Source organism: Gavia stellata, chromosome 6 (genome assembly GCF_030936135.1).
Source record: "Gavia stellata isolate bGavSte3 chromosome 6, bGavSte3.hap2, whole genome shotgun sequence".
NCBI lineage: Eukaryota > Metazoa > Chordata > Aves > Gaviiformes > Gaviidae > Gavia > Gavia stellata.
Genome location: NC_082599.1, coordinates 27,224,578 through 27,252,310, shown reverse-complemented (window position 1 = coordinate 27,252,310; position 27,733 = coordinate 27,224,578). Strand labels below are relative to the sequence as shown.

At 41.2% G+C, this 27,733-nt stretch overlaps 2 protein-coding genes across 3 annotated transcripts in view; one reads left to right on the top strand and one right to left on the bottom strand.

Annotated features, from left to right (window-relative positions):
* The first annotated feature begins 452 nt into the window (after positions 1-452).
* BET1 (Bet1 golgi vesicular membrane trafficking protein) lies at positions 453-8,516 on the top strand. Its single transcript, XM_059818946.1, has 4 exons — positions 453-514; positions 3,705-3,820; positions 6,683-6,739; positions 7,273-8,516. Exons 1-4 carry the CDS (start codon positions 496-498, stop codon positions 7,426-7,428), a joined length of 348 nt encoding a protein of 115 aa, XP_059674929.1. The 5' UTR covers positions 453-495; the 3' UTR covers positions 7,429-8,516.
* Positions 8,517-10,251: 1,735 nt separating this feature from the next.
* Positions 10,252-27,733, bottom strand: part of LOC104254824 (probable acyl-CoA dehydrogenase 6) — a 91,095-nt gene continuing 73,613 nt past the window's right edge. Inside the window, exons 6-10 of one of the 2 annotated variants that reach the window (XR_009484038.1) lie at positions 25,635-25,808; positions 19,227-19,388; positions 18,920-19,070; positions 11,397-11,550; positions 10,252-11,031 (exon numbers count right to left, since the gene is read on the bottom strand). Coding sequence is in view for 1 of the 2 variants with exons in the window: in XM_059818920.1 (XP_059674903.1) it covers positions 11,460-11,550; positions 18,920-19,070; positions 19,227-19,388; positions 25,635-25,808 (578 nt within the window). In the remaining variant the exon portion in view is untranslated. Of the gene's footprint in view, positions 11,551-18,919; positions 19,071-19,226; positions 19,389-25,634; positions 25,809-27,733 lie in introns of both variants that reach the window. The other variant, XM_059818920.1, reaches the window with a different exon arrangement.

Below are 27,733 nucleotides of genomic sequence, written 5' to 3'. Positions count from 1 at the left end.
AAGGCCACGCTGGCTCAATGCCCTGGGGTGCTGCAGCGGAGCCCTGCAGGCACCGTGCTCCGGCCGCGGGGCACCGTGCCCCCCGGGCTGGAGGAGAGCGGAGGCTCTGGGCGGGACCGCCTCTGGACGGAAACGCCTCTGTCAGGGACCCGTCCCCAGCCCGCCCGCCGCACAGAGGCGCCGGGCCGGGGCCGGGCCGGGCCCCGTCTCCGCAGCGGCAGCGCTGCCGCCGCCCCGCTGTTGGCGCGGAACTACAGCACCCATCAGCCCCCGCAGCCCGGCCCGGCCCGGCCCTGCCCTGCCCAAGGCCCGCTGTACCCAGCGGGCCGCGCGGCGCGGTGCGGAGCGCTGTCGTGGCGCTCGCCGGGTGAATGAGCCGGGCGGCCGAGCCGGAGCTGGGCCGCCGCCGCCCCGCCGAGCCCCGTTTCCCTCAGGCGCTGTGGGCGCGGGAGCCGCTCCCATCCTCCTCCTCCCTCGGCAGCTCCGGGCACCGCGATGAGGCGCGCGGGGCTGGGTAAGCGCGGCGGTCCTCGGCGCGGGGCCTGCAGCCCTCCTGCGGGCCGGGCCGCACCGCGACACCCGCCCGGCCTGGCGGGGCAGCGGCCGTGGGCAGCGGCTGCCTGGCGCACCCGCGGCTGGTGCTGGAGGGTTAAATGGAGAGGGGGTGAAAAGATCGGCCGGGCGGGCCGCGGCAGCCCGTGCTCTTGTGTGGGCCGCGCTGTGTCCGGGTCTGTGGGAGCCGCTGCAGGAGCCGGCAGGGCAGGGCCTGACCCGACCCGACCCGGCCCGACCCGGCCCCGGGTAGAGGCTTCGCGGGGGGGGGTTGTCTCTGCGTGAGAGGGGCTGTGCCGATGGGTGTAGGCTTGCAGCAGAGCTCGGGAGCTTCGGGTGGGAAAGAGCCGTTACGCGTGCTTCCGTCTCTCTTCTCTTTTTAGCTCAGCTGGACTGATGGAGAAGGACTGGGATTTGTATTTGTGTTCATGAATGGTTCTAACGCAGTGCTAGTTTGAGCCATGTTTCCATGGATGGCCAAATTTGTCACTCTTCAGTCAAGTGCTTTCCAAATTCTCACTTGTTTTTTAATTTTAGCACTTACATATATTTTCTTGCTATGTTTGGAGAAAAAAAACCCCAACTGTTGTCAATTCATTACAAATACAATCTGATGCCAAGGCAGAAATCTCTGCAGAATTCCTGCTGAGTGTTTTGAGAAGCTTAGGCCCTAGCAGCCACGTTGATGGCTGTAAAGAAACTTTGAACTCCCATGTCATGTTCTAGAACCACGTAGGTGCTGTGACCTCACTGTAAAGCTTAGGTAATGTTTATGCCTCAGAAGTTTGTGACTGAGTTCTGGTACTTCTTTCTAGTAAGTGAATATTTAGGGGCTGCTAAATGCCATATGGCTAAACCGGGTGTGTTTGTAACACCACCCTAGATTTATTTCTACACTTCCGATTTGTTTTATCTTGTGAAAATAACTGTTACACGACACAAGTCTTGGATACGCTTCTTACTAGATCAAGAGAGGTGATGGGATGTTTATCATAAAAAGGTGGGCACTTGATAATGCTTAGGTCTTCAATCCTTTTCTTTGTCAGACTAACAGCTTGCTTTTGGGTATGAACTGAGAGGGGTTAGGCTGAAGGCTGTCCAGCTCAGTATGCTGCTTCTGAAACAGTGAAGTGATGGATGTTTATGGAAGGAGCGCAGGGGAAAGAGCATGCCTTCTTTTAGCATGTCTCTGACAAACAATGCCTTAAGGAACATCCTGAAACTACTGAAAAAATCTGCTGGAAGGTCAAGCAGAAGACTTAAATGTCTATTATGACTGTTACCAGCTGCAGTAGAATTTGCCGTTTTCCCTTGACTTTTCAACTGTCAGTCTAGAATTCCTTTTTATTTAGTAGGCTGGAAATAGAAGCTGGGCACCAGTACTTCTGCTGTGGGCACCAGCTACCTGGTACCTCTTTTTTAACCTGCCGTTATGTTATGGTCATGTCCATCTTACATGTCCTGTCCATGAACAGTGTTGCAAGACAGCCCATAGAACTGCCATGCTGACGTTTCTATCCTTTCTGTAAGCAGTAGTAGCCAGGCTTCTACATAGGGCTTTCTATTACATATATAGAAGTGGCTGTGCCTGTTTAAAAGCTTTGGGACAGATGTTCACGTCTGTTATGACACAGTCTATGTAATAATCATAGTTATGGTACTTTGGCCTGAAGCTATATGGTATATTAACTTATAAACATATTCAAAATTGTGCGTCACTTGGTAGGAAGCGTACTTGTACTTAGATGCATTTGTAAAACAAGACAAAGGGAACAATGCTGACTCTCTAAATGATGTCATTTTAGTCATCTTTCTATACTTGGTACTTTTGATTGGGGAGAGGGGGAACTTCTTGACTCTCACTGTGATGAAATGGAAACGTACATTTTACCCAGTCTTGTTGAGAATTTGTCGTTAGCTTAATTTATAGAATAACATTAAAACAGTTTGCAAGTACAAACTAAAAATTTGTCATTACTTACACTTAAAGAACAGCTTTGTGGGTTAATAATATAAAATTATACCTATTATGAAAGTAGCATTATAATTCTCTCTTTTAAAATCTTAATATTATGTATGCCAAGCACACAGTGGAACTGTTTGAGACGGAGCTTTATCTGTGAATGTGGTTGGTGTCTCTCTTCTCTCGCTTTTTCCTCAAAAAGAAAAAAGGCACCCAAACACAAAAATCTTTAAATTGCATTGAAGAGGAATCAACCAAAGGCATTCAGACAATTTTAGTGTGGCATTCTGACTAGCCATATAAATATTGATTAATGTTATAGCTGGATTGCTATTTGAATTAATCTAGTAGGATATTTATGATAAAGCTTTATAATAGTTCCTTTCTGTTTGCCTTTCTCAGTCTTGGTCTCTCTTCTTTGGTTTCAAATCTTTGATTTGAGGCCTAAGACTGATGTGTCTAGACAGGACACGGCTTTAACTCTCCTGTGCCCATGCTGCTGTCCAGCTGTTGCCCGTAGGAGATCTTTATTAGAGGCTGGAGGAAGGGCATGTGTGGAGCTGAGGAGCTTTCATTCCCTTCTGCTCTGCTTACTTTGCTGAGTCTGTTGTCTGGATAACAGTCCTGAAGCTCTATCACCCAAAAAGCAAAGGCAGGAGTGGGAATAGGACTGCAGAACGGTGACAGAAATGGCAGTGTTCTGCTCAGAGGCCTGGTTTCTCATCTGAGGTCTTGTTTGTAGAGAAGTACATGTAAGAATCGGAGTAAGCTCTATCCTTTAAATGCGGGTCACATGGTATTTGTCTTTGTAAGAAAATGATCTCAACTTTCCTATTCTGAGTTAGGCTTAGTGCTCTGTGTAGTGGCCTCAATGCTCCCTTCACATCTCCATGTAATGCCTAGGTTGATTTCTATAGAAGTAATCTGAAAACACTATGTGGGGAAAAATTTTGTAGTATTAAACTACAACCATTCCTCAGTTTTCCATCTTTGATTTGCATCTTGAAAGATAACTTACACATTTGAAAAAGGTTGAGTATCTGTCTTAGAAAGATGCGGCACCTCTTCCTGATTGCCAAGGGTGACATGAAAGAAATGTATTTTTAGATGAAAAGAGTGCTTTTCCACATGTGAAGAGCACTTGCTCCAGTGGTATTTTCTGTCTAACTACTGACTCTTGTGTTTATAGGCGATGGAGCACCTGCTGGTAACTATGGCTATACCAATAGTGGATACAGTGTTTATGAAGAAGAAAATGAAAGGTTAACAGAAAGTCTACGTACAAAAGTCAGTGCCATTAAATCAGTAAGTATTTAATTCTAGTGGTATCATCACTTTTATTGAATTAAATTATATGGACCAGTGAAGCAATAGACTTAGTTTAAAACATGAATTTAATACAAGAAAGAATTATTGCCAACCAAAATGCACAATCATTTATTTGTATAACTGATTCTTCCTTTAGATTTTTAGCTAGAGGTGTCCTTTTTTGCTAATCTTGAGGACAGCAGTGGTGGTATTTACAGCTTACTGTCCTATAGAATGACTTACTGTCCCTGCAGAAACTAGAAAATTTGAGTTTAGGTCAGTAAACTGGCTCAGGTTCATTTAAGAAAATGGACTACTTGTTTTTGGTGTTATCATTGTGGCTCATCAGCTTCTGCTGTATCCGCTGATAAATCTGTAATGTAAAAACAGCTGTTAGAAATAGCATGCTAATATACTCTGACAGAGAAATTTGTTGTTTTAATGATTCTGATTCCTTCCAGAGATTGAGGACTTCTTTCAAGCAAGTCTAACTGAAAGACAGCTCTGTAATTAAAATTGTGGGGGGTTTTTCTTCTTAACAACTTAAGATTTTTTTAAAATACATTCTTAGCAATAGGTGCTGTTTCTATGTATGTAGTACAAGCCAATGAATTCCTAGGCCTAAACTCATTCAAATTCCTATTGCTAATAATACCCTGTTGCTTAAAAGTAATTTGTTTAGTCTCAAATAGAAAATAAAACCTTAGGTTTAAGTTAAGAAATTATCCACCTAAATAATTTACAAAAAGTTAAGGAGGTAAAAAGAAAAGCTTTGACCTTTGTTACAGAATTCCATTTCTTGTCTCCTTCTCTGGTATGTTGTATGTCAAATCAGCGTCCCAGGGTATGTCTACAGTGTGGTTGGTAGTGCCCTGTGGAGTAGCATGTGTGCTCTTTCTGCAGTTGCATCTTTTAGTGCAATGTAATGATCTTGGAGTATGGAATAATCTTCACATAATCTTCCTAGAAGCCTCATGTTTCACTCTTGACTTGATGATAGATTGTGGTGAAATGCAGCAGTAAGAAATAATGCGATGTAGGTTGTGTCACAAAAAATATATGGTTTTTGGCTAATCCAAAGCATCGGGGCCTGGAGCACATTTCCCTCCTGTCTAGGAGTTAGGCTGGTTGTTCAAGGCCAGTGTGCTGCTAAGAGCTATTATGGAGGAAGAGCTGCTAAGAAGCCTCATTGGGAGTTCTCCCCTATTTCACTTGGGAGCTGCTTTTAAGCCGAGATTCTCCTGGCTGGCCCCTGCCTTTGCTACATTGCAGTTGGGTGGGAGTGTTGATCTGCTTGAGGGTCGGAAGGCTCTGCAGAGGGATCTGGACAGGCTGGATCCATGGGCCGAGGCCAATTGTATGAGGTTCAACAAGGCCAAGTGCCGGCTCCTGCACTTTGGTCACAACAACCCCATGCAACGCTACAGGCTTGGGGAAGAGTGGCTGGAAAGCTGCCCCACAGAAAAGGACCTGGGGTGTTGATTGACAGCCGGCTGAATATGAGCCAGCAGTGTGCCCAGGTGGCCAAGAAGGCCAACGGCATCCTGGCCTGTATCAGAAATGGTGTGGCCAGCAGGAGTAGGGAGGTGATCGTGCCCCTGTACTCGGCTCTGGTAAGGCCGCACCTCAAATCCTGTGTTCAGTTTTGGGCCCCTCACTACAAGAAGGACATCGAGGTGCTGGAGCGTGTCCAGAGAAGGGTGACGAAGCTGGTGAGGGGTCTGGAGCACAAGTCTTATGAGGAGCGGCTGAGGGAACTGGGGTTGTTCAGTCTGGAGAAGAGGAGGCTGAGGGGAGACCTCATCGCTCTCTACAATTACCTGAAAGGAGGTTGCAGAGAGGTGGGTGTTGGCCTCTTCTCCCAAGTGATGAGTGACAGGACAAGAGGAAATGGCCTCAAGTTGTGCCAGGGGAGTTTTAGGCTGGATATTAGGAAAAACATCTTTACTGAGAGAGTGGTGAGACACTGGAATAAGCTGCCCAGGGAAGTGGTGGAGTCACCATCCCTGGAGGTGTTCAAGGAATGTGTGGACGAGGCATTGTGGGACATGGTTTAATGGGCATGGTGGTATTAGTTGATGGTTGGACTTGATGATCTTACAGGTCTTTTCCCACCTTAGTGATTCTGTGTTGCTGCTCTGTCTGTGCCTGGTCTCTTACCTCCCTGATTCCAACCCTAACCTGCAGACTTGACTTTCTGGCTTGACCTTGAAAGTCTCATAGCTGTGGATGCGCTGGGTGATCACCAGGCTGTTGCTGACCCTGGTTACTATCTCTGGACTGACTCTCACTTGCATACTCAACTTGCCTCCTTGCCCTGCTGCACCCTTGCTGTTTAATGACACAAAGCAGAGAAGGAATAGACAAGTTCACAAAAGAAATTCCCATTTATAGTATAGAAACAACTTGTCAAAAGAGATGCGCTAGCAGGTTGCAGGTGTCAACTCCAGCAACACTGAGTCAAAAAGAGGGCTCATGGTCGTCTGTGCTGTGTGCCAGTAGCTTTAACAGTTGTTCCAGGAAATGGATAATTGCTTTGTAGACTTGACTAGATCTTGAATTTTTGAAAGTCCATGCAATAATTCCAATAAGGAATTCTCTGTTGAAGGAGAAGAGGGGAGGAGGAGCATTGAGTACTTTCTGTGACTCTCTAGACTAATCTAGTCAAATGATAAATATTTACTTTCCTAAAGGTTATTGACAGAATACTGTGCATGTTACTTCGTTTTTTCAAAATACCAGGTACTGTTTTCACATTTTACCCAGGGAAATGCTAGTCATGTCACGTATTTTAGACTGGATATCTAATCTACGTATAACTGATTACTTATATTTAATATTTTTTGGTTTTTTTAATAGCTTTCCATTGAAATTGGAACAGAAGTTAAAAACCAAAATAAAATGTTATCAGAAATGGTAAGTGTTTAGTCACTAACTTTCTTTAAATATGGGGCAGGATTAGTAAGTTAGTAATGTAAAGCATTCCTTCTTTCAGTATGAACATTTCTATTAAAATGTTGACAGCTTATTGCTGACTGTAAAATGTGACTAATTAGCAGCAATATTTCTGTTCAAAAAGACAGATGTGCAAATGCATTACTTCCAAGGCACAACCAAGGTTTTTATACTTTGGTTATGACTATTTGTTTTCAATTAGCAAATGTATAGTATTATTAAAAAGACAGTTCTACATTTAAATGTATTTAAGAATAGAAGAGGGAAGCAAAAAATAAGGAAGTCAGAAATGCCTTTTTTGCTTGCATCCATCTGGATAAATGGGTGAAAGTTTTTCCTGGTTAATTTTCAGAAACTGCCTCTGAAGTAATTTTAGTTTTGGAAAATTTGAAAACACAGGAAAAACTACACTTAGCAAGCTTTAGGGATAATCTTTTTTCCTCAGAGTAACATCTTTTTTGTTGTTTTGTTTGTTTGTTTGTTTTTAAATGTAGGATAATGATTTTGACTCTGCGGGTGGACTTCTAGGTGCAACTATGGGCAGACTGAGAACACTCTCCAGAGGAAGCCAGACAAAGCTATTATGCTACATGATGCTCTTTGCATTGTTTGTTTTTTTTGTAATATACTGGATTATTAAACTGAGGTGATGCATGTTACCTTTGGTTTAAATTGTGTAATTTCAACTATAAAGCAGGCTTAATTAATGAAGACATTGATCTAAAGTGGCATATTCTGTCGATAAAACACAGTGAAATTGTTGTAAATTGCATTAACTATTAATGCAGTGTTATATATCGTTTTCTTAATGTATCAGAATTTATGCCATCATCCCCTGTTTTGGGGGGATTATTTGTAAATATGTAGAAACTGCTAGCATAATAGGTTGCTTTTTTAGGGGAGAATAGTTTCTAGAATTGATTTAAAAATACAGAAAACAACGCTTGTTCAGATATGAAGTAATTGCAGAATTACAAGGCTTTCTCTTTAATTCTGCTTTTCATTCTGGGCCATGCTCTAAATTAGAGCTCCAGTTTCAGGCATATAGTAATTTCTAGGTTGCAAAAGCACGAAGAATACTTGGATCTTCCTAAATTGGTTTTATCTGTGGATTTTTAAAAGGCTGGCCTGAAGCTAACAAATGTAATAGTGGTACCCCCCAAAATTATTTTTTTTTATAGTTCTGATAGTGTACGTGTTTAGCTTAAACTGTGTTTTGGGGAGAAGTTACTTAAAACTGGATTTTTTTTTTTTTTTTTAAAGTGACAAATCATGCTTGCACATCTACTCTTTTAAGCAAATGCCTTGGATCATTGGGATCAACCAATATGGACACAGTACAAATGTTTTCTTTATATTTAAAGTATCTAAAATGTAATGATTCCATTGAATCACTAGAACTTTTACCATTAGTATGTTTACTTTTCATTCTGTGATGATCCCTAAATCTACACTGCATGATGTCTGAAATATGAGGTCAGATATTTTGAATTTTATATTAAAGTATATTATGATGCACCTGTTGGAGGTGCTGTCATATTAAGGTTTTTTATGTCGAAGACTTAGCTTTGGCTCACCAAATAGTTTCTAATAGTTGAAGCTATTACTTTGCTAAGTTTAACGTTCAAAAAATGAAGTTTCCTAGATACTGAAATTGTATCTACAATTTTTGAAAAACTTTTCTAGAAATACTGTATAACATGTTAATTGCAAACTGGCAAATAAAGTGTCCTGTAGTATTCTAGCTAGTGTTGTTTATATACATTCTTTTCTACTGTAGAATACCAATGTATTTTTTGGAAATAGTGCTGCATTTAAGGGGCTATACTTGTGTGGGGAGCACTATTAAAATAAGAAATAGAGGCATATGCTACTTTTCTTTCATGTTAGATTTCATATATAACAGAAGTGTGACATGTAAATCACTTATCTAATATAAAACGCTTACACAGAATGTGTAAAAGTAATTAAAGCTCAAGTATTTCTAGCCAATTTAATCTTTGACTGTTAAAAGGTCTACAACACTTCAACAAATAACAGACATCTAAGTACTAACACCATGATAATGCATTGTTTTTATATGAGAATTGCTAGTCTTGTTAAACAAGTATGGCATTCCCAAAGCTAGTCAATAGGATATAGTTTGCCATCCAAAATTGATGCACTTGTATAATTGTAATGAAACAGTGGAGCGCAAGGTACCTAACAATTGAGATGATAATTACTGACATGTCTGTTTGACAACCACACTCCCCTGATAGTTGATAATTTTCTAGAAATATATTTCTGGCTCTTAAATATGGTGTCTGAAGAATTTCTAGACTTTTTTTTTTTTTAAGCAATCGATCTGCCATGCTAATAAATGGGAAAAGTTTTTAACTACCTAATAAAAAGTAGAAAAATGGGTGGATACAGCTAGTTATATGGCGGATACATTTCCTGTCTTTGTTCTTAAAAATATGCTAGGGTGTCCCTTAAGTCTTGACAGAGCACATATTGGTAAAAGATTTTTTTACCAGTCCTTCATATCATGTATAAAACCAACAGGTTTTTCTTTTTAAATGTCAAACCAGATTAAAAGGTAATTTAACGTAGAATAAGAACTAGGTCTTCTCCCCCCCCCGCCCCCCGCCTCATTTCGTGGTGCAGAGGAGTGAGGGGAAATGAATTGGGGTGGGGTGATATCTTAAGCCTATGTTCTTCCTTTTTGTGTTTCTTCATTTAAGGAGGGTTGATAATTTTTTTGTAGTTGTCTAGATAGGGTAGGAAATGGGGAGAAAGCTTAAGCACAAGGAATACATGAAGCCTTCAAACAACCTTCTACATATCTGTATTAGAAAATGCACAAAGGCTTTTTTACTTAAGTGCTAAAACACAACTTGGTTAGGCTCTTTTGACATGAACTTTCTGAACTGAAAGGTAACTGAAAGTTACATAGTCAAAACTGACCTATTTCTGTATGTTTTTTATGTTATTTTACTTTTGGAGCAAGTACAGGATGTAGCATGTCCCTTTCTTCACTTCCAGTAAAAGGTCAATTTTCAGTTTAAAATCTGAACTGAAATCCTGCAAGTTTGCTTAGAATAGTTACGGCAACTTATGTAAAGGTGAAACTGCTTTAAGAATATTTCACTCAGGAAGGGGAATGGCAATTGGTGGGAACCATACATTGCAGCCTTAGAATTTTCCTCAGCATCTGCACTTGCTTTACTGGTTATTTTCTGGTAGAAAAGTATCAGTCTGACAGTCCTTAAAATTCACAAATAGTTAGCAAGATTTCAGGATGCTATAGAATGATTTTGTAGAATAAAATACACTATACAGTGGATATGATAGAAAAATACTAGTAGCATTTAACTGTACTTTTACAAAGTTGCACTTCATAACAGCTGCATAGGAATACTGCAGTTATGTTTATTCTTGGTTTTGAAATCTTGTACATAATTTTTACACAATATTTATACATTATGTTTCTCAATGTAATGTAACTTAGACTCTATCTGGCAACCATACAGATTATTTCCAGGTGAAAGAAAATATACTCTTTTAACTATCAAACTTAACCTTACAGTATCATAGAGATTCCTTAGAAAATGCTTAACAAACACATCCATTTGGTTACAAGGAAAATTCCACTGAAGCCTTTTTTCGCAATAAAGCAGGTTGTCTCTTCTGACTTAAATGGCTGCTTTAGGAGGAGTTGCTGATACTGGTTTTGAAGGTATGGCTGATAATGCAAGTAAATGTAAAGAATAAGGTTTAAAGAAGGTCACATTAAGACTTTATGCTTATCATAGCAGATGTATATTTCAGTGAGACTTTTTGTGTAACAAAACAGTAATTTTGAAAATACTTAGTATACATTTCTGCTTTAAGGTGACTGTGGCATATAACACAAATTGTACCATCTCACGTAATAACACAATTTTTATATTAACATGCTTTTTAAAAATATTTTTCTTTATTAATATTACACACAAAACATGATACCTTACTGCTGAAGTTCAGGCCTCCAAAAGCTTCAGATACAATTAAACAGTTTGTACAACTCTACAAATAGAAGTGAACCCCCACTCCCACCACCAAACATCCATGACAGAGTATAGTACAAGTTGATGTGAACATGGCAAAGATGACAGAGCTCATTTTGATGATTACTTGCTGAAATTGAAAGATAGGGAAGATACTTGTAATTGATCACTGTTCCAGTATTTGAATATGACAGGGAATAACTTGTGCCATAATTACCGATCCTGAAACCAAAGTTACACTGACATTAGATCAGGCTACTAGTGAAATCATCCACATGAGAGTTATGTTTCTTAATTGGTGGCTTAGATGCTCTAAAATGTAGACATACCTTGATTAAAGAAGACATTTTTTCTGGGTGCTTAGCATAGATCACTAGACCCCCCCAAAAAAGTAACCCACCGAAAAAAAGGAAAAAAATTTGCAGGAGACCACATGCTTTCAGACTGCTTCATATTAACAGAAATTTGATATTGGAGAACACATAGAATGATAATGGTCAAAGACCCTGGTAAGCAGTTCATCATTGGCAACAATTACTGTTACGTTTTCTACTTGTTTTACTCTTGAAACATTTACTGGCTGTTACCTTCAGTGTGCAGTACAAGCCAGGCTCTTGCTTGCTTAATTTTCAAGGAAGAGTGCAGGTGCGTCACTTGCTTGGAAGTGTTTCCATGTATTTGCATATGATGGAAAGCATGGTTTCATCTGTACCACCTCCTATTGACATTAATCTCAAGTCTCTGTAGAAATGTAAAGAGTAGATTTAAGCATTTGCATGCTATACTGATGGAACAAGTACAGAACTGTACATACCCATTCTATGCATTTATTATGGAGCTGCTTTTATTACATTGAAACCCCTTGTCCACAGAAGTACATACTTGGTGTGGACAAATGTGTTGTCAGCACCATAAATACCGTTTTGTGTACAGGGATGTGGCTAATTCAAAATCAAAAGGCCTAAGATAGAATGTGGCACATCCAATTTTCAGATTCTTTCAAAAATAACCTTAACTTGGCATAACACTTTTCATCTTGAATTAAGTTAAAACCTCTCCTAGCATACAACTGCCCCTGCTTAAGTCCAGCCAGACCTCCTGCAGCTGAACTCCATCCAGACTTCTGTTTAGGTCTGGTCACTTTGGACTGGCACATGAAGCACCACAGGCTCTTCCCAGGGTTTTCTGCTGGACTGCCTGCTCAAATGACCTACACGTTACATACTAATGCCAGTTGTCTGCAGAACACCTCATTCACTGCCTCCTCCTGGTGAGATGGTCTGCAATAGTCCCCGCAACATTCCTGCTGTTCCTTTGCCAAAGCTGTAGGTGCCTAAGCCTGCAGCCGAATTTAAGGAGGGGAGGGAGCTTTTGGAGGGCCAACAGCAAAAAGTGTTGCAGCACTTGACTTCGCTTAACTGTGTGGTAAAAAGAGTATTAGTCAGTCAGTATATGAGGTATTGGAGAATTGTACGGAGAAGTTACAATTTTCATTCAAGTTTTTAAACCAACAAGCATCCCGGTCTCCCTAATGGCTATGTGAGATCTGGCATAATCCGTATTAGTATTATATAGTACTGTAGTATAGTATTATATAGTACTATACTATAATATTAATATTATATAGTATAGCATTAGTATTATATAGTATTATATCCTATATAAAGCTTCTCTGCATTAAAAATAAATGGCTGCTGCAAGCTTATTTAGAAATATCAAATCAAAAGTAATTGTACTCATGTAAAAACTGCCATTAATATCACTAAGTCATCCCTAAGAGTATTGCCTAAAAGTTCCCTGTGCTAGCCAGATTGCAAACTACTGCAACCTTAAGCAATTTTCTTCACAAATTTCTTTTCTCCTTTCGGGAGAAGAAAAAAACCCAAAACACTGAAACAGTTCTGCTAAACTACCTCTACTTAATTTAATGACCTGAAGATTCCCCACCTTCCTATGGGCCTTGTTGAAGGCAGCAGAGCTGGAACAATTGTAGGTTACTTGTTCTTCGTGCTGCGGTGCTGTCTGGTTTTTCAAGCTGCAGAAAGCCCCTGCCAATGCTTAGCATCTTGCATCTTTGCAGCAGTAAGTAATTAATCCTCAGAACTCCTTTGTGATGCTGATAAAAGCCCTCCAATTTGCAGCAGGAATCCTGGACACATGTGGCTTGTTTATATGAAGTTATAAATAGGCAGTGGTAAGATCTGGCTTTGGTGGTGTGTGACAGACATGTCTGGTTATTACATAGCCATTACATAAATATATCTTTAAAAAAACCAAAACACCTTTCACATATGTTTGTGTGTCTTCACAAAATTGCTGGTGATAATATTTTTGTCTCTAGGGTTGAGAGAAGGAATATTTCCTCCAGAAGCTACAGGCAGGCCACTAATGCCCATCTCTTCCCCACAGAGACAGAACAGAAGGTTTCACCTAGTTTAGGAGGATCGAGATGACAAAGGACTTAAATGATGTTAATCTAGCAGTTTTCTTCTGGGAAAGAGACTTGCTTTCAGCATAAGAAAACAAAACCAGGACCAACTATCCTGCCAGGAAATCTGTGAGGAAGCTGGGGAAGATGGCATAGTAAAGTATGCTTGTATATCAGCTATTTATGGTAAGTTTAAGGTTTGGTAGTTTATATTATATCAATAATGCATTATTAATATAGCATAGAAATACTTTATATAAATACTAGAATTTTATTGCTTTCTGTAGGCTACCCCTGGAATGCTTTTGTTCTGGTGCAGCGACACGTTGCTTTCCGATCCCTCAGTCACCTTGTCGCTGCCCCCGTGACAGAGCAGCACATCATGCACTACCCGCAGCCCAGCTGAGGTGAGCACCCACCTCTGGTGGCTTCACCCTGATCAAGGACAGTGAGGAACCAGCCTGCAATGCACCAAACAGTTACGTAAAGGTGTAATTTTGAGGGACTGAACCTCTAGCCACTTGTTGAATGCTGTTTTCCTTGGAGAGTGGGAGTTTGCCTGAGGAAAGAGATAAATCCTAACTGTTGTGTTCTGGCCCCCCAAAACACTCCCTGCAAAGAGCTTCCTCTTATTCAGGAAATTCCATGCACCTGAAACATCAATTGTAGATGGTAAGACTTACTCTGCTCAACCAAATCAAGAGACATAAATGTTAAAAAGCAATCCATTTTTTGATGGATAAAAAAAAATATTCATTTCTTGAATGCTGAGTTAAAAAACTGTATTTATGAGGGTTATCCAGATTATCAGTAGTTTCTAGTTAGGTAGCAAAAGGGACAAAAAGGACCCTCCACATCATCAAAGTTTCCCATCTCCTTAGGTACCATATCATATAACTTCCTTCAAAAATGTTAATGCTAAATGCTTTAGTGAGAAAAAACAAGCTCCCTTTAATCTTGGACTATCCTAATTTGAAGGCTGTCACGTAACAAAGTTGTTCTAATGATTAGGAACCCTCTAATTTACAGCCTGAATGTGTTCCTGAGTAGCATAATCCAGTATAGTCCCCCAGTTTAACGTTCCTCTTTTGGCTGGTGTTGACCCCTCTGCATCCAGAGCATCATTCAGCCCTTGTTTACACAAGCCGAGCCATGTCCATCACTCTGCCTGTAAACCTTTTGGTCCCAGTTATCCTGAAAATCTAGGCTGGTCCTTCCTTCAGTTTGAGCTCTCCCTTCTGTGCGATTTCACTAGCCATGAAGTAGGGACAGGTACCTATCTCATAGTGAGTGCATGTAAAGCTTTTGACCTTGCAATGTGCTATACAGGCACTAAGGCTGCAGCTAAGAGCATGCTACATCTGTCTCTAGCCTCAAGCTGATAAAACGTGATGGCATTTGTGCATCCCACTACCATTTACTACCTGCAGCCAAGAAGCCATGCCTGCTCAGGGAGCCGCTCTAGGCTACATTTTCCTCTTGAAAGCCATATGGTGCTGGGATCTAAAAAGCCCCTTCTGTTCACAAACACCCTGAGAGGAGCCTGCTGCACTATCTATCTTCAGTGTAGATGTCTTCAGATAACTTTAAAGTCCTGAGAAAATAAACTAAGTCATTTTCTTTCCCTTTTCTGGCAGCGATCGGTGCCGATCAGACGTGGGGAAGAAAGCGAGTTTTGGTGACTCCAGCTCTGGTCCTCCCTAGCGGTCTGGCTTCATGGCAGCAGTCCCTCAGAGATGCTGCTCCCTGCCTCCCTGGTTAGGAGGCCATCAGTAAATCCTTCCCAAGGTTTATGTGGCTCAGAGTATCACTGCTTCCCAGAAGGCCATTTACACGCTGCTTCCTTTCAGCACAAACTGCACTTGATTACAAAATGTTTACCCTTTTTTCTCACCATTATTATTTTAATGTTGTATTACTGGCAAGATTTTTCTCCACAAAATGTATTGATGTACCCTCAAGTTTAATATTTTGTGACTTCTTCCATCTTCAGGCTCAGCTAGATTGCTTAATAGGCTGTCCAAATCAAGCAGCACCGAAAGGAGACTTTGGTTCAGAGGGAGAAGTTTGAGCTGACGCCACCCAGCATGGCAGACCTCTGGCCAGGCGGGCACAGCCCAGCCACCAGCGGCCATGCCTGCCAGTTCGTGTGGCCCTGCCTGTTTCCCCTAAGGGGCATCTTGAAGGGACAGCTGAGCAGGAGTGGGCATCGCCTTGGCCTGCTCTGGAGCATAGCTCCGCTTTAAAGTCATCACCATACAGTTACCTACTTTGATTTGCCATACAGAGCTAGATACCATGTGCTTCATCTCCTAAATTCCCTCTCAAGGTACTCATAAAAGTCAACCAAAGTGGTAGAACGGCATCTGTCTCAAAATCTCTGCAGAAAAAGGTTGAAACTACGGATTTGTTTTCACAGATGACTGAAGAATCATTATTAAGTCTTGTCCCAACAGTTAGCTACTGACTTCAAAGCAAATTGTTTTTGTCAGCAGACATTGATACGTTTCATTTCGTTTGGTACAACCATAAATTGTGATAATGACAAAGACTAATTAAAAAAAAGCAATTGTCTAAACTCATTCTAGTTTAGACATGCTTTGTAAAGAATGAAAGAATATAAGAAATGAAATAAAGAATGAAACTGAATAAAAAGTTTCAACTGACTTTTTAAACGTGATGAATACAAAAAATAATTTAGAAGGAAATGCATTACTTATTCAAAAACAGTCCACTTAAAACTGTATAGAAGTTTGATTTTTAACTCCTGAATTGCTAATAAAACTTCATATTGCAATACCCAGGAGACAGTTGAGGGAAAAAAAGAAATCTGTTTTTCCTCTGCAGCTATGTGCATCTGCAATGCTATTTACACTTTATCTACTTCACATGAGTAGTCAATCAGTATTTTTCACTACTGCTTTCTTGAGTCTTTCACAATGCAGCAAGTAAAGAAATGATAGCATTCTCCCCATCACATCCCACAGGAGCAAAACTTGTAAGAACTGGCAGCAGTTAGACACAGTGTTTAGTACTTGGAAACGATCTTAATTTTAAAAAAAAAAAAAATGAACTTTTTTAAGAAGACCAGACAAGTTCTTCTTGTAACAATTGAAGTGTACATAATTACTATTAAAATATATTTCACTATCTGAAATTTTTTAAAACTCATGAAGTCTGAAAAATTGCAATGTACTTGCTACAAAAAGTTTCCCTCCCTCTGATGTCTCACAACCTGGCATTTTCATACAGATTGTGGGTTTGTTCAAGAATTGATTTTTCCTAAGTCATGATGTCTTTGAGGCACTTCATACAGGGGAGAGAAAAATAAACAAACACAACTCCAGTCTGGCGCTCTCCTTCTCCAGAATCCTGCTAGTAGGGTAGAGTCCAGAAAGTCCACTCTTACTTTTTTTTATATTGTCTTGTATATTTCATTTAAACCCTTTGATATTTGGGCTCAAAACTTTTTTTTTCAAACCCATCCTCCTTCCCAGAATCCCTACAACTGAAAATGAGACATTTATGTATATAAAATCTGCCCAGTATAGGCACGTACATGGTGAAACAGCTATCTTTACACCTTCTAGAGAATACTGCACTTTAGAAACGTCAGTTGGTCTACAAAGTTTAAAAGACTAATGATTAAAATGACAGATGTGAATAAAGTAATTTGGCAGACAGTTTTGTGCCGGGTCTGTTTATTATCTCCCCACCAACACTTACAACTAAAATTCAAAGACTTCATGCACTAACCATGCATTATGCTGTGTGCTCTTTGAGGAGTAACAGCCCAACATGTGTCAAAGACTAACATTTCCTTGGAAACTTGGTAAGGATTATGCTACAAAAATCTTTGTACATTATGACTAGATGTCATGCTGTGCAGTTACGCTGCTTGCTACTTGACAAATATCACAGTGACGTGAATGGTTACTCAGACTGCTGTACAAAAAAGAATGGCTTTAGGAAAGTTGCTGCTTTGCTTGTTACAAATTAACAAGATTCTGACTTGAACCTGTAATTGTTTATTTAGGTAATACTCGACTTCTCTCTTCCTGAAGCTTACGGTTACTCAATGATGGAATTTCACTGATTCACAGAAAATTTTAGAGTATAGATATCACACCACCTTTAGCCTCACTTATAACAGTGTTTGTTTTAGAGGCAGAAAGCTATGTTTCTTTAGCCAGCTGACACAGTTTATACCAATAGGAAACACTCTGGATTTCTTCTAGGAAAAATGTGACTGTGCTGCTGTACTCAGAAACCACTCTGGAATTCACACAGAAAACCCCTGCCCACAGTTAGCAATAATATACTGGGCTAGGAAATCGAAAGACAAACCAGACCTATATAAAAGCACATACACAGTAATCTGTACACATTACTACATTGACAGTAAGCACTTCAAGACAAGGATTCATTTTATTCAGAGTGCCCACTAGAGTAGCTTTTAACATCTGCATCACCAGGGACCATTAGATGCTACTAAAGAGGCATTAAAAAAAATAAATAAGAGAACCCATCGTATTGACACCTGGCTTAAAACTACCACCATACAGCAGTCTGTACCTTCACCAGAACATTTCAGGAATCCACAAGTCAAAACAGGTTGAGCATCTCTCTGACTTACCACAATGGCATTCTTGTTCATAAAATGCTATTAAAAATAGAAAAAGCAACTCAACCTACTAAAAAGAAAAAAAAATAAATCTGTAAAAAGCTTGTTTAAGTGTTCTGCTCTCACTTTACACAGATACATTTACCAAAACTTTCAACTAACTGAACCACTAACTAATTTTGCTAACCTTTGATTAGATATCATATATATAAGGGCTGAATTGAAATCTGTTACTGCAAGAAAATGCAAGTTCCATTTTGGTCCTTCTACAGCATATAAGACACCAGGGCCAAAATTTTCCTAACAGCTGCCAAGAAAACTGTTTGCTTAGAGAGAATTTTGCTTTAAGTAGGTATATGGTAAAATGTGAAGGGACTTTAATTAATTTGCAAAAATGCCTCTGTACCGTTTTAATGATCTAACAACTTGCTGGAAGCAGCTGTATCTCTCATATGTCTCACACAGTATCTGGTGTGACTAATCAGGTGGAGACCACTATCAGAAAAGACCGCTGCAGGAGCCTAATGGTGAACTCCAGTTTCACATATATATTTGAGGGAAAAAGATAAAGCTGATTTTCTTTGGTTTTGGAAAAAAACCTTCAGTTTTATTTTAGTTCTGTTCTTGTAATCAAGACTACAAGCAAACAAAGAGCAAAGAGCAAAAAAAAAAAAATCACTTGTTGGTAGGCTTCCCCTTTTTTTTCTTGTCCTACTGTCTGGCAGGTACTAGCAGACCATCAGGGAAAACATGGAGTTTTCTTCTTTCACCTGACATTCAAGCTAACATGTGGGTAGTTCAAACTACACAGTTGTAATGCAAAGCCAAGATTTGGCAAAGGAATAGTCAGCCTACATTCTGACACTCACACATCACCCCAAAGTCAATGGGACTGTGGATGCCCTCGCATCCACAACATACATCAGTGACATGCCATTCAGTGGAAAAATACCATTCACACCGTCTAGGAGCTGGTGCCCTTTTCAAGTGGGTGATCTTTTAGCGGGACATTTAAGACGCTAAATTTCAGTTCCTATTTTCACCACTCACTTGCTTACCTGTAAAACCTGCTCACCAGAACCTCACTGGTGAATCCCATTCCTCCCCAAAACTGGAGACAGGTATCAGTCACTTCACGGGCCAGACGACCTCCCTTTAGCTTAGCCATGGAAGCAAATTTTGTCACATCGTTGCCTTCCACATAGAGAGCTAAAAAAAAAAAAAAAAAAAAAAAGCACAGATACACACATACAGTCACTGATCACAGCCTGCCTCTCTGGTAATCACCTCCCCATGTTCCTTTAGCCTGACAACATTCTTTGCATGAAGAGAAGCACATCTGGAAAGGCAGATGTGGAAGCTCACCAACGGTGCGGTACAGCAGTGAGCGAAGGAGCTCCACTTCAGTTGCCAGCTCGGCCAGGCGGAAGTGCACGGCTTGGTTGTGCAGGACTGACTGGTCAAACACTTTCCGCTGGCGAGTATAGTCAATAGTTTCTTGTATTACAGTTTCCAGCGGTGTCAGGACTTGAAGAAGCAAAACACAGAACAAGACATCATTTTAGCCAGATCTGTTCACAGAATCACAGAATCATTAAGTCTGGAAAAGACCTATAAGATCATCAAGTCCAACCATCAATCCAACACCACCATGCCCACTAAACCATGTCCTGCAGTGCCACATCTACACTTTTTTGAACATCTGCAGTGATGGTGACTCCACCACCTCCCTGGGAAGCCTGTTCCAGTGCTTGTTTTTCTTCTTGTTGAAAAAGATTTTTTTTTTTCACATTGTACAAAAAATACATTCGGTTTTCTAAAGCAAATTATTCCATGTGCTCAGTTTGGGGTGCACTTTCAATTCCAAAAACAATTCAAAAAAAAGTCTAGTATTTCCTTGTACCTTGAAGACCTCTTTATTTATTTCACCTGAGCCCCAAACACCAAAAAACTGCCAAAACTCAGGGGAGAGTGAAGGGGTGGGGGGGTGGGGAGAAGGGAAGGAAAGTCATAGAGAGCAGTATGTAATGATGAGTATGTGAACTTTATCCTTAATGCCTCATTTGGGGCCCCAGCAAAAGCTTGTGGCAACTGCTGCTTTCCATGCTACCTGTGTCCTGAAGGTCTGTTACAATCCCAAAAGAAAACCTGAAGGCAGACAGTATGCTCCTGGGAGGAATGCTGTAGAAATGTAAATTCAAGGAAGCTTTCAGGGAGAAGGCAGAAACCTATTCAGAGATCAAGGAACAGGAACAGACTGCATTCTGCGATCAGATCCCAGTACAGAAAGGAAGGGAAAACCATGAAGCCACTTTTAGTAAAGTGCTTCTGATAGAAACAGAATCAAAACAGGATACTGCTGGAAGAGAGGCACGAGAGATGGCAGACACTGCTTTAAAGCAAGAGAACTAGTTCACTGTGACTTTTTGAGCAAACTTAGAGATACCCTGTTTTAAACAAGAAGAAAAGGGAAAAGTTTCTTTTCCAAGGCAAACCAGCCTTGACATGAAGGGCTAGGCTATCAGTCTCTTGTAGCTTAGCTAGGATAACAGCAAGTGCTGAGTGGAGAATTTTGTTTGGCAAATGTGAACCCATGTCACTATGGCAAGCAGTAGAAAGAGGGAGAGAGTTCACAAAGCCATCTGTATGCAAAGGGTCACGTTTTCTCTTTTCAAAATATGCATATCCACATCCATTCACATTTAGAATCTAAACCACAAAACTCTGAATCTGAAATGCAAAATACAACCAAGCCCTGGACTACTACAAAATCCATTTTCCCACCTGCCAGTTACTCCTATGACAGTTCCTTACAGGAGCCTGGTGTGCTTCCATATTCCTTATTGCATTGCTTTCAAGATCACCTCTATTTAAACTTCATCCCTATAGTGCTCTCATATGCAGATTCTGCATCCCACCAATTGCCCCCTGCCATGATCATTCACCAGCTCTCCCACAGAGCACTATTTTTCACACACTGTCCCCACATTCCGTAAAGTGATCAGCTTTTCTCATTCCTTAAATATTTTCTCCTCCTTTCTCAAACAGCTAGTCTCAATGCTTATTTTTCAAAAGAGCATATACAATAACATCCTCATTTCTTCTGTGTTAACACACTATGCTGCCACCCTAATGCTGGTTTTCTGGATGGGAAAATAAATTGCTGTTTTCAGGGACATCTCTTGTACAGAGGAACATCCCTGTTTTTCCAAAGGACCATGTAACACAACACTGTAGCATGTATAACATGAACAGCTTCTTCACTTGCATGTCTACAGTCTCCAGCTTGAGAGATGCTAAAGAAAGAGCAAGAAGTGTCTAGGCACCTCTTGTCCCTTGCCCCCAAACTGATACCTGGGAAGCATACAGCCAAGTCTGAGCTGCTGGGAGGGAAACTAAACAGTACATGCCAGTGCTAGGAGAGCAGAAGGGAGGTAGGAGGGATAAGGACAAGGGATTAGTCTTGTGTTGGTCTGTCAGAGCAAGGTGCTCCAGCATGGCTCATGTAGTTCCCAGCATCCTGCACCAGGGAAAGAAGAGTTGGGAAACAGCAAAGAGGAGGCAGGAGCAGGACCGGGTGGGAAGGAACAGAACAGCACCTATTTAGGTCCTGCTTGCAAAAGGGCTGAAGATCCTGAAGGGGTTTTGCTCAGGCTGTCACCATGCATCAGGGCTGGGAGTGGGGGGGCCTGAGAAAACTGCTCTCATGGTGTCCACGTCTCCACTTCACTGCCTCCTTCCTGGCCCAGCTGATCCATCCTCCTGTTTCATTAGCTGCCATCACCGCTCTTCTGCTTATTCCTCGAACTGCCATTTGCACACAGAAATAAACAGAGGAAATCTTCTAAGGACAGTCCTGGGCTGCATCAAAAGAAGCATGACCAGGGAGGTGATTCTCGCCCTTTACTCCACACTGCTGAGACCCCACCTGGAGTACTGCATCCAGCTCTGGAGCCCACAGTACAAAAAAGACATGGACCCGCTGGAGAGGCTCCAGAGGAGGGCCACAAAAATGGTCAGAGGGCTGGAACACCTCTCCTATGAAGACAGGCTGAGAGAGTTGGGGTTGTTCAGCCTGGAGAAGAGAAGGCTCCAGGGAGACCTTGTTGCATCCTTTCAACATATAAAGGGGACTTAGAAGAAAGATGGAGAAAGGCTTTTTACCAAAGCCTGTAGTGACAGGACAAGGGGCACTGGTTTTAAACTGAAAGAGGGCAGATTTAGACTGAACATAAGGAAGGATGTTTTGGGGTTGCAACTAGGGGTTGCAACTTTAAGGTTCTTTCCAAGCCAAACCATTCTATGATTCTAAGAAATTCTTCACCACGAGGGTGCTGAGATCCTGGAACAGGTTGCCCAGAGAAGTTGTGGATGCCCCATCACTGGAAGTGTTCAAGGTCAGGTTGGACGAGGCTTTGAGCAACCTGATCTAGTGAAAGATGTCCCTGCCCATGGCAGGTGGATTGGACACGATGATCTTTAAAGGTCCCTTCCAACCCAAACCATTCTGTGATGCTATGACTACAGGTATTTAGAGCTATGAGCATAGCTCTAACATGGCAAAGCTTAACTGTGCAGCAAACAGCAATGAAATGCAGCACGTCGTGAATACAATGACTGCCAACAGCCTTGTGCAATGTAACAGCACACAATACTTTGCTGGTCATATAAGTACAGAGAAATGCTATTCTTAACAGTGAAACTCATTTTCTCTCTGAACTTTTTTTTTTTCCTGTATATTTGTTTCCTCTTTTGTTATACAATGCTGTCCACATCCTCAGACAAACTTGGCCCCATGGGTTTCAACTGAGAGCACATGCAGGAAATGTCACTCTAGGGCAGCCTAAGGAACGCATGGTCTACCACACAGCCCAGAATTGTGAAAGCACTTGAAGTTGCCAGATGCAGAATAATCTTTTCCTCGTACTTCCATCCAACTTACATTTTTCCACTTGAAACTTCTGCTCACTGTAAACACACTTTCCCTTGCTACGTCTCCTCTCAAAACAGAAGGAAATTAATATATTTTTCTTAGGCTGTGGCTGATCACTCTCTAGTGAGATGTACAGTGAGCTCCAAGCTGAGCGATCTGTCTCTTAAGGACGTGCATTGCCCATGCAAAAGGATCTGTCATCCTGCTTACAGGCCATGACTCAATGGTGCTCATAGAACTGAGACTACAGGAGCAGAGAGAAGTCACTGGAAAAGTGCCATTCTGCTCTCTCACACACACAACTCCGTCTTTGCCTCCAAGTTAAGCAATTCATAAAAAAACTGTTTGCTTTCTTGCCATAGCAACATTCTTTTCCTGTGATCAGTGCAACAGGTCCACAAACGGACGGTATTTACCGAGTGTCACAACACGGGAGAGATACGTGGCAGCTCTTCTCTTTCAATGAAGCAAGAAACACAGTGACTTTTACCAGTGCCTTTGATAACGTGTCACTTGGAAGAAAAGACAACACCTGTGACCAAATTTTGCAATTTCAGGAAATTAGTTTTCCATTTAAGTTTTAAATCTGTTTGACCAAAAATTCATTTTAAAAGGAAACAAAAAAAAAAAAAGGTGAAGAAGGAAGGAAACTCCCAACATGTTCTGAAATCTGGCCACAAAGAAGATAATTAATAAACAAAGAGAAGGCTAGAACACACGATACTTGATACTAAAAATACATAAGAACAAAAAACAAAACAAAAACGCCCAAACACAACAAAACAAAGCAATACCCAAAAAAGGGAAGAAAGAAAAGTATGGCAGTCAACTGCCTCTTCCAAATTTTAGGAAGCAGTGAATGCAAGGATGCCAGGACTGGTCCCTAAAGTGTTTAAAAGCAGACTGATGATTTTCAATGTCACATGAATAGTCACGAACTGGGAAGGAACAGAAATGTCCTTCTGAGGGCCAGAAGTGAGGACTAGGATTACACATGCAGACCTAATCACAAAATTACTGAAGGCATGTACATAGTTTTGCACATCTGAGCGTTCAGCAAAACACTTGTGGTTGAACATGTGTAAAACCATTTGCAGGACTGGAAGTTAACAGCTGGATGTCATGGTGTAACAAACCGCATCCATCAAGCACCTGGCTCCCTTCTGAACATCAGTTACTCTTTTTTCCTGTTTACCACAGCTGGTTACCTCTGAAGTTTGCAATGCGGCCCAAACCATGGGTCTTGGCCCTACTCCCAGTGTTCTCATGCATTTTATATCAGGCAGTGGATAAAAGCAAAACCAGGGGTCCAGCAAGGTATAACACACTGGCCACCGTGCTGCAGGAGGCAGCTCCCTCTCCCTGGCTGAGCTCCAAGGCTCTTCCTCCCTGATGGCCCCTGCCTGGCCATGGTGGAGGGAGCCAAGATGCCCTTCCCAGACTGCTCATCCAGGGCAAGGGTTCGCCTGCTCCCGCTATGTTTTTCGGGGCAAAAAGAAGAATTGAAACCTGGTGTCCCACTTCCTGGCAGAGCATGGTGACGGCCGGGCAGTTGTGCAAGGCTGGACAGTACCAAGCTGCCAGTGGTTTTAACAGGAGTGATCTAACCTGCCAGGCTTTGTGATTTGATGCTGTCAGTGTGTGTCACTTTTGCCTGGGTCATGACTAATGCTGCGGGTTACTCTGCTGCCTGGGGAGTACCACTGCATCCCAGAGTTTCTGATCGTTTCATTTAACTTAGACTTCAAACTGAGCATAAAAATGCACAATGCGCATCCTTGCAGTCTGCGTATGCCTCAATTAAAGCAGGACCAGCAATAGGACCATGTCTCCTCCTTGCCCGAGTCTGCAGTGGCATCCCTTGCAAGTCTAACCTCCTGTTTTTTGCTAAAACTACTCTCACATTTACTATTTATCTCAGGCTGAACTAAGAATTTTGGCCCAAACCAAAGATTTTTTAAAGCATTTGAACTCTGAAATATTTGGTCTGGGATCAACCCACAACAGGGTCACTGAATCAGAAAATCGCTTCTTAAGAGTTCCCGATTCCCCAGCCACACACAGACAGTAACTGACAGGGTATGCACAGAAGCACGAGTATGGTGAGATTATTTATATAACCCTGAAATTTAAAGAGGCACAATCTTCTTACAGTGAACCACATTATATTTAAGTTGAAGAAGCAAACACTGTGGGACCAGGGGGTGGTTGGGAGGCTGAAAATGGACAATTCAGACTTGGATCTGGTTACCTGGAATATCCAGAATCTGTATAACTCAAATATGTGGATTTGAGTATGGCCTGAGTTCAGAGTAACAGGAACCCTGTGACAGCATAACTTCAGGGAAAGGAATTTGGTGCTGTACTACTTATGTCCCAAGTGTACAGAGGTAAAACAGATCTGCAAAACAAAGCTCTTGCAACCTCTAAGAGCCACTGCTTTACACAGCCACTAAGTCAATTTTCTAAAATCCAGGATAAATATCATAGCTTACTGTACTACAGGAAAAGTCACCATCCCTCTATTTCATTCCAGTATTTTGGTAGCCTTTGTACTATCTTTGTAGCAGACATAACATGATGCCCTATTTTCTTATCAGCTGAAGACCACCAAGAAAAAGAAACAAGGCAAAACCAGGCTCTGTGATGCCTCACAAAATACTTTCTATTTCAAGTTTTCCTACAGAAAGGGAAGGTTGTCTGTATCCAGGCTATGACAGATTTCAAAAACAGGTCATAAGAGATCATTGCAATCTGCAATAAAAGGAAAGTGCTCTTAGTCACGGGAAGGGTGACCCCTATGTCCCTGCCCGGCCCCAGAAGCACAAATGATGACTTACCAGTGGCTACTCCCCACAGCCGCTCTTCTTGGAATTGCAACATCTGATATGTAAAACCCTTTCCTTCCTCACCGATGAGGTTTTTGCTGGGGACCCTTACGTCTTCAAAAAAAATCTGAGCTGTGTCCGATGACCTCATGCCCAGTTTGTCTATCTTTTTAGCAACATGAATGCCTGAAGAAAAAGGGGTATTAGAAAGGCCACAAAAAATAGAAGCACTATGTACAAGTACAGCATTTTAAGAAAGCGAAGACTGCAGATATGAAGGTATGTGCCAAGACTACAGTGAAACCTACCTCTAGGAAAAACACAATGGTATTCTGGAAATTAAGAGTAAAATGTCCCACATCCTATTTTTAAGAGTTTTTTCCATTCTATTTAACTAGCAAATCAGAAACTGCAATTGTAAAAGTCCCACTTTTCATTATGTCTCCAAATAATAATTGTTTGCTAGTAGTAATAATCTTACTTCATGCACATCTTGAAACAATGCAATACTTATTTGCTTATGTCTGATTTTCAGTGCACTATAGTAAAATGCTGGAATTCAGTTTAGCAGTATTTGCTGAGCGCCTGCACTGCTGTGAAACAGTAAAGAAATATTTAATAATGACAAAAACAGAGCTATGTTTTAAGCTGCAACTAGAGAATTTCTCCTCCTGGAAATCCTCTTCCTTGTCTGTCTTCCACATTTATCCTCCCCTTTCTAGCCTATCCTGATTTTTTCTGGTACCTGTAGAAGAGCGAGTTTATAATCACACCACACCACTTTTTCCTGATAATAAAAAGTTGGACTCAAATTCAAAACTGCTACAAACATGAAAAAATCCTGTATCAACTCCAAATTTTGTTAAAACTATGTATTTTGTGATGGCCTACAAAATACTGTTTAGTTCATCTAAGTAGTCATAGAAGGGTTCATAATGATCACAATTCATTCCTCTGAGTTTTCATGTGGACATGCTTGTGAAGAGGGTTTGCTCCCCCACAGACCTCCCTACACAGCACTGACTCGGACTCCACATGCAATGGTCTGTTGGACACGAACGCGGTTCCTTCAGGTTTGGCCACGTAAGACTTCAGCTACTTAGTCACACCAGGTAGGACTCCTTCCTGTTGTTTGTTTTTGTCTAGCTACAAGTTCTTTCTTGCTATTGTTCAGATGCAAGCATGGCTTACCACTGTGTCATGAGAGTTTAACAGACATCTACTGATTTTTTGTGGCAAATCCCTTGTCTCCAGTTGCTCTGGGGCTAATGCAAATATTCGGGATGGAAGTCAAGAATATCTCAGAGATAAACTGAGGCCAACAACCTGGTAGGAGGATTTGTGCAAAACATGCTGATTACATCTGCCAAGTCAATATATGTAGAAAAACAGTCCTCCAAATCAGCATACATGTCTTTGCAGAAAACCAAACATTTTACTACTCACATACATGGTATTCTAACCAGTTTTCTGATGAGGAGGTATTCTGGTAATATTTTCCTTTTTTTTCTATTTCTTTTTTTTCAATCCTCTACTACTCTCTAACACGGCTTAGTAGGAGTTGGTCACCACACAGATTGTTGTGGTCCCTCTCTGTACTTGTTTGTACCTTGCTATCCTTCACAGCTTTCAGTGAACATCTCTTTCTTAACTAACATAGACATCTCAACTTCTACTGACAGGAAACCTTCAGCCATGTGAAAATTACTTTGGTTTTGCAGGCAGAAAAATTTGGCAGTCATTCCCTTCAAATTCACTCTCTCGGGCTGCACAGAATAAGGTTATGGAAGGTTTCATCTCTCCGCAGAGATGAAATGTTGACACTATTTCCAGCTCCCAAGACTGCTCTCAGAATAAGGTCCACATAGACTTTCATGCCTTCCACTCAAGATTTTTCTCCACCAGCCAATCTATAAACAGATTAAGTGTTAGGAATGCTTGCTTTGATATGTGTTCAACACAGGAAGAAAATCAGGACAGCTGTATAAAAATTTTTGACTCTTGGATTGAAATTTATCCAGCAATTTGCACCCAGTCATGCCAAGAAAGCATTTGTGGTTTGTTTCTGTATTAAAATCAGAGCTAAACAAACACACACTGAACCATTTACA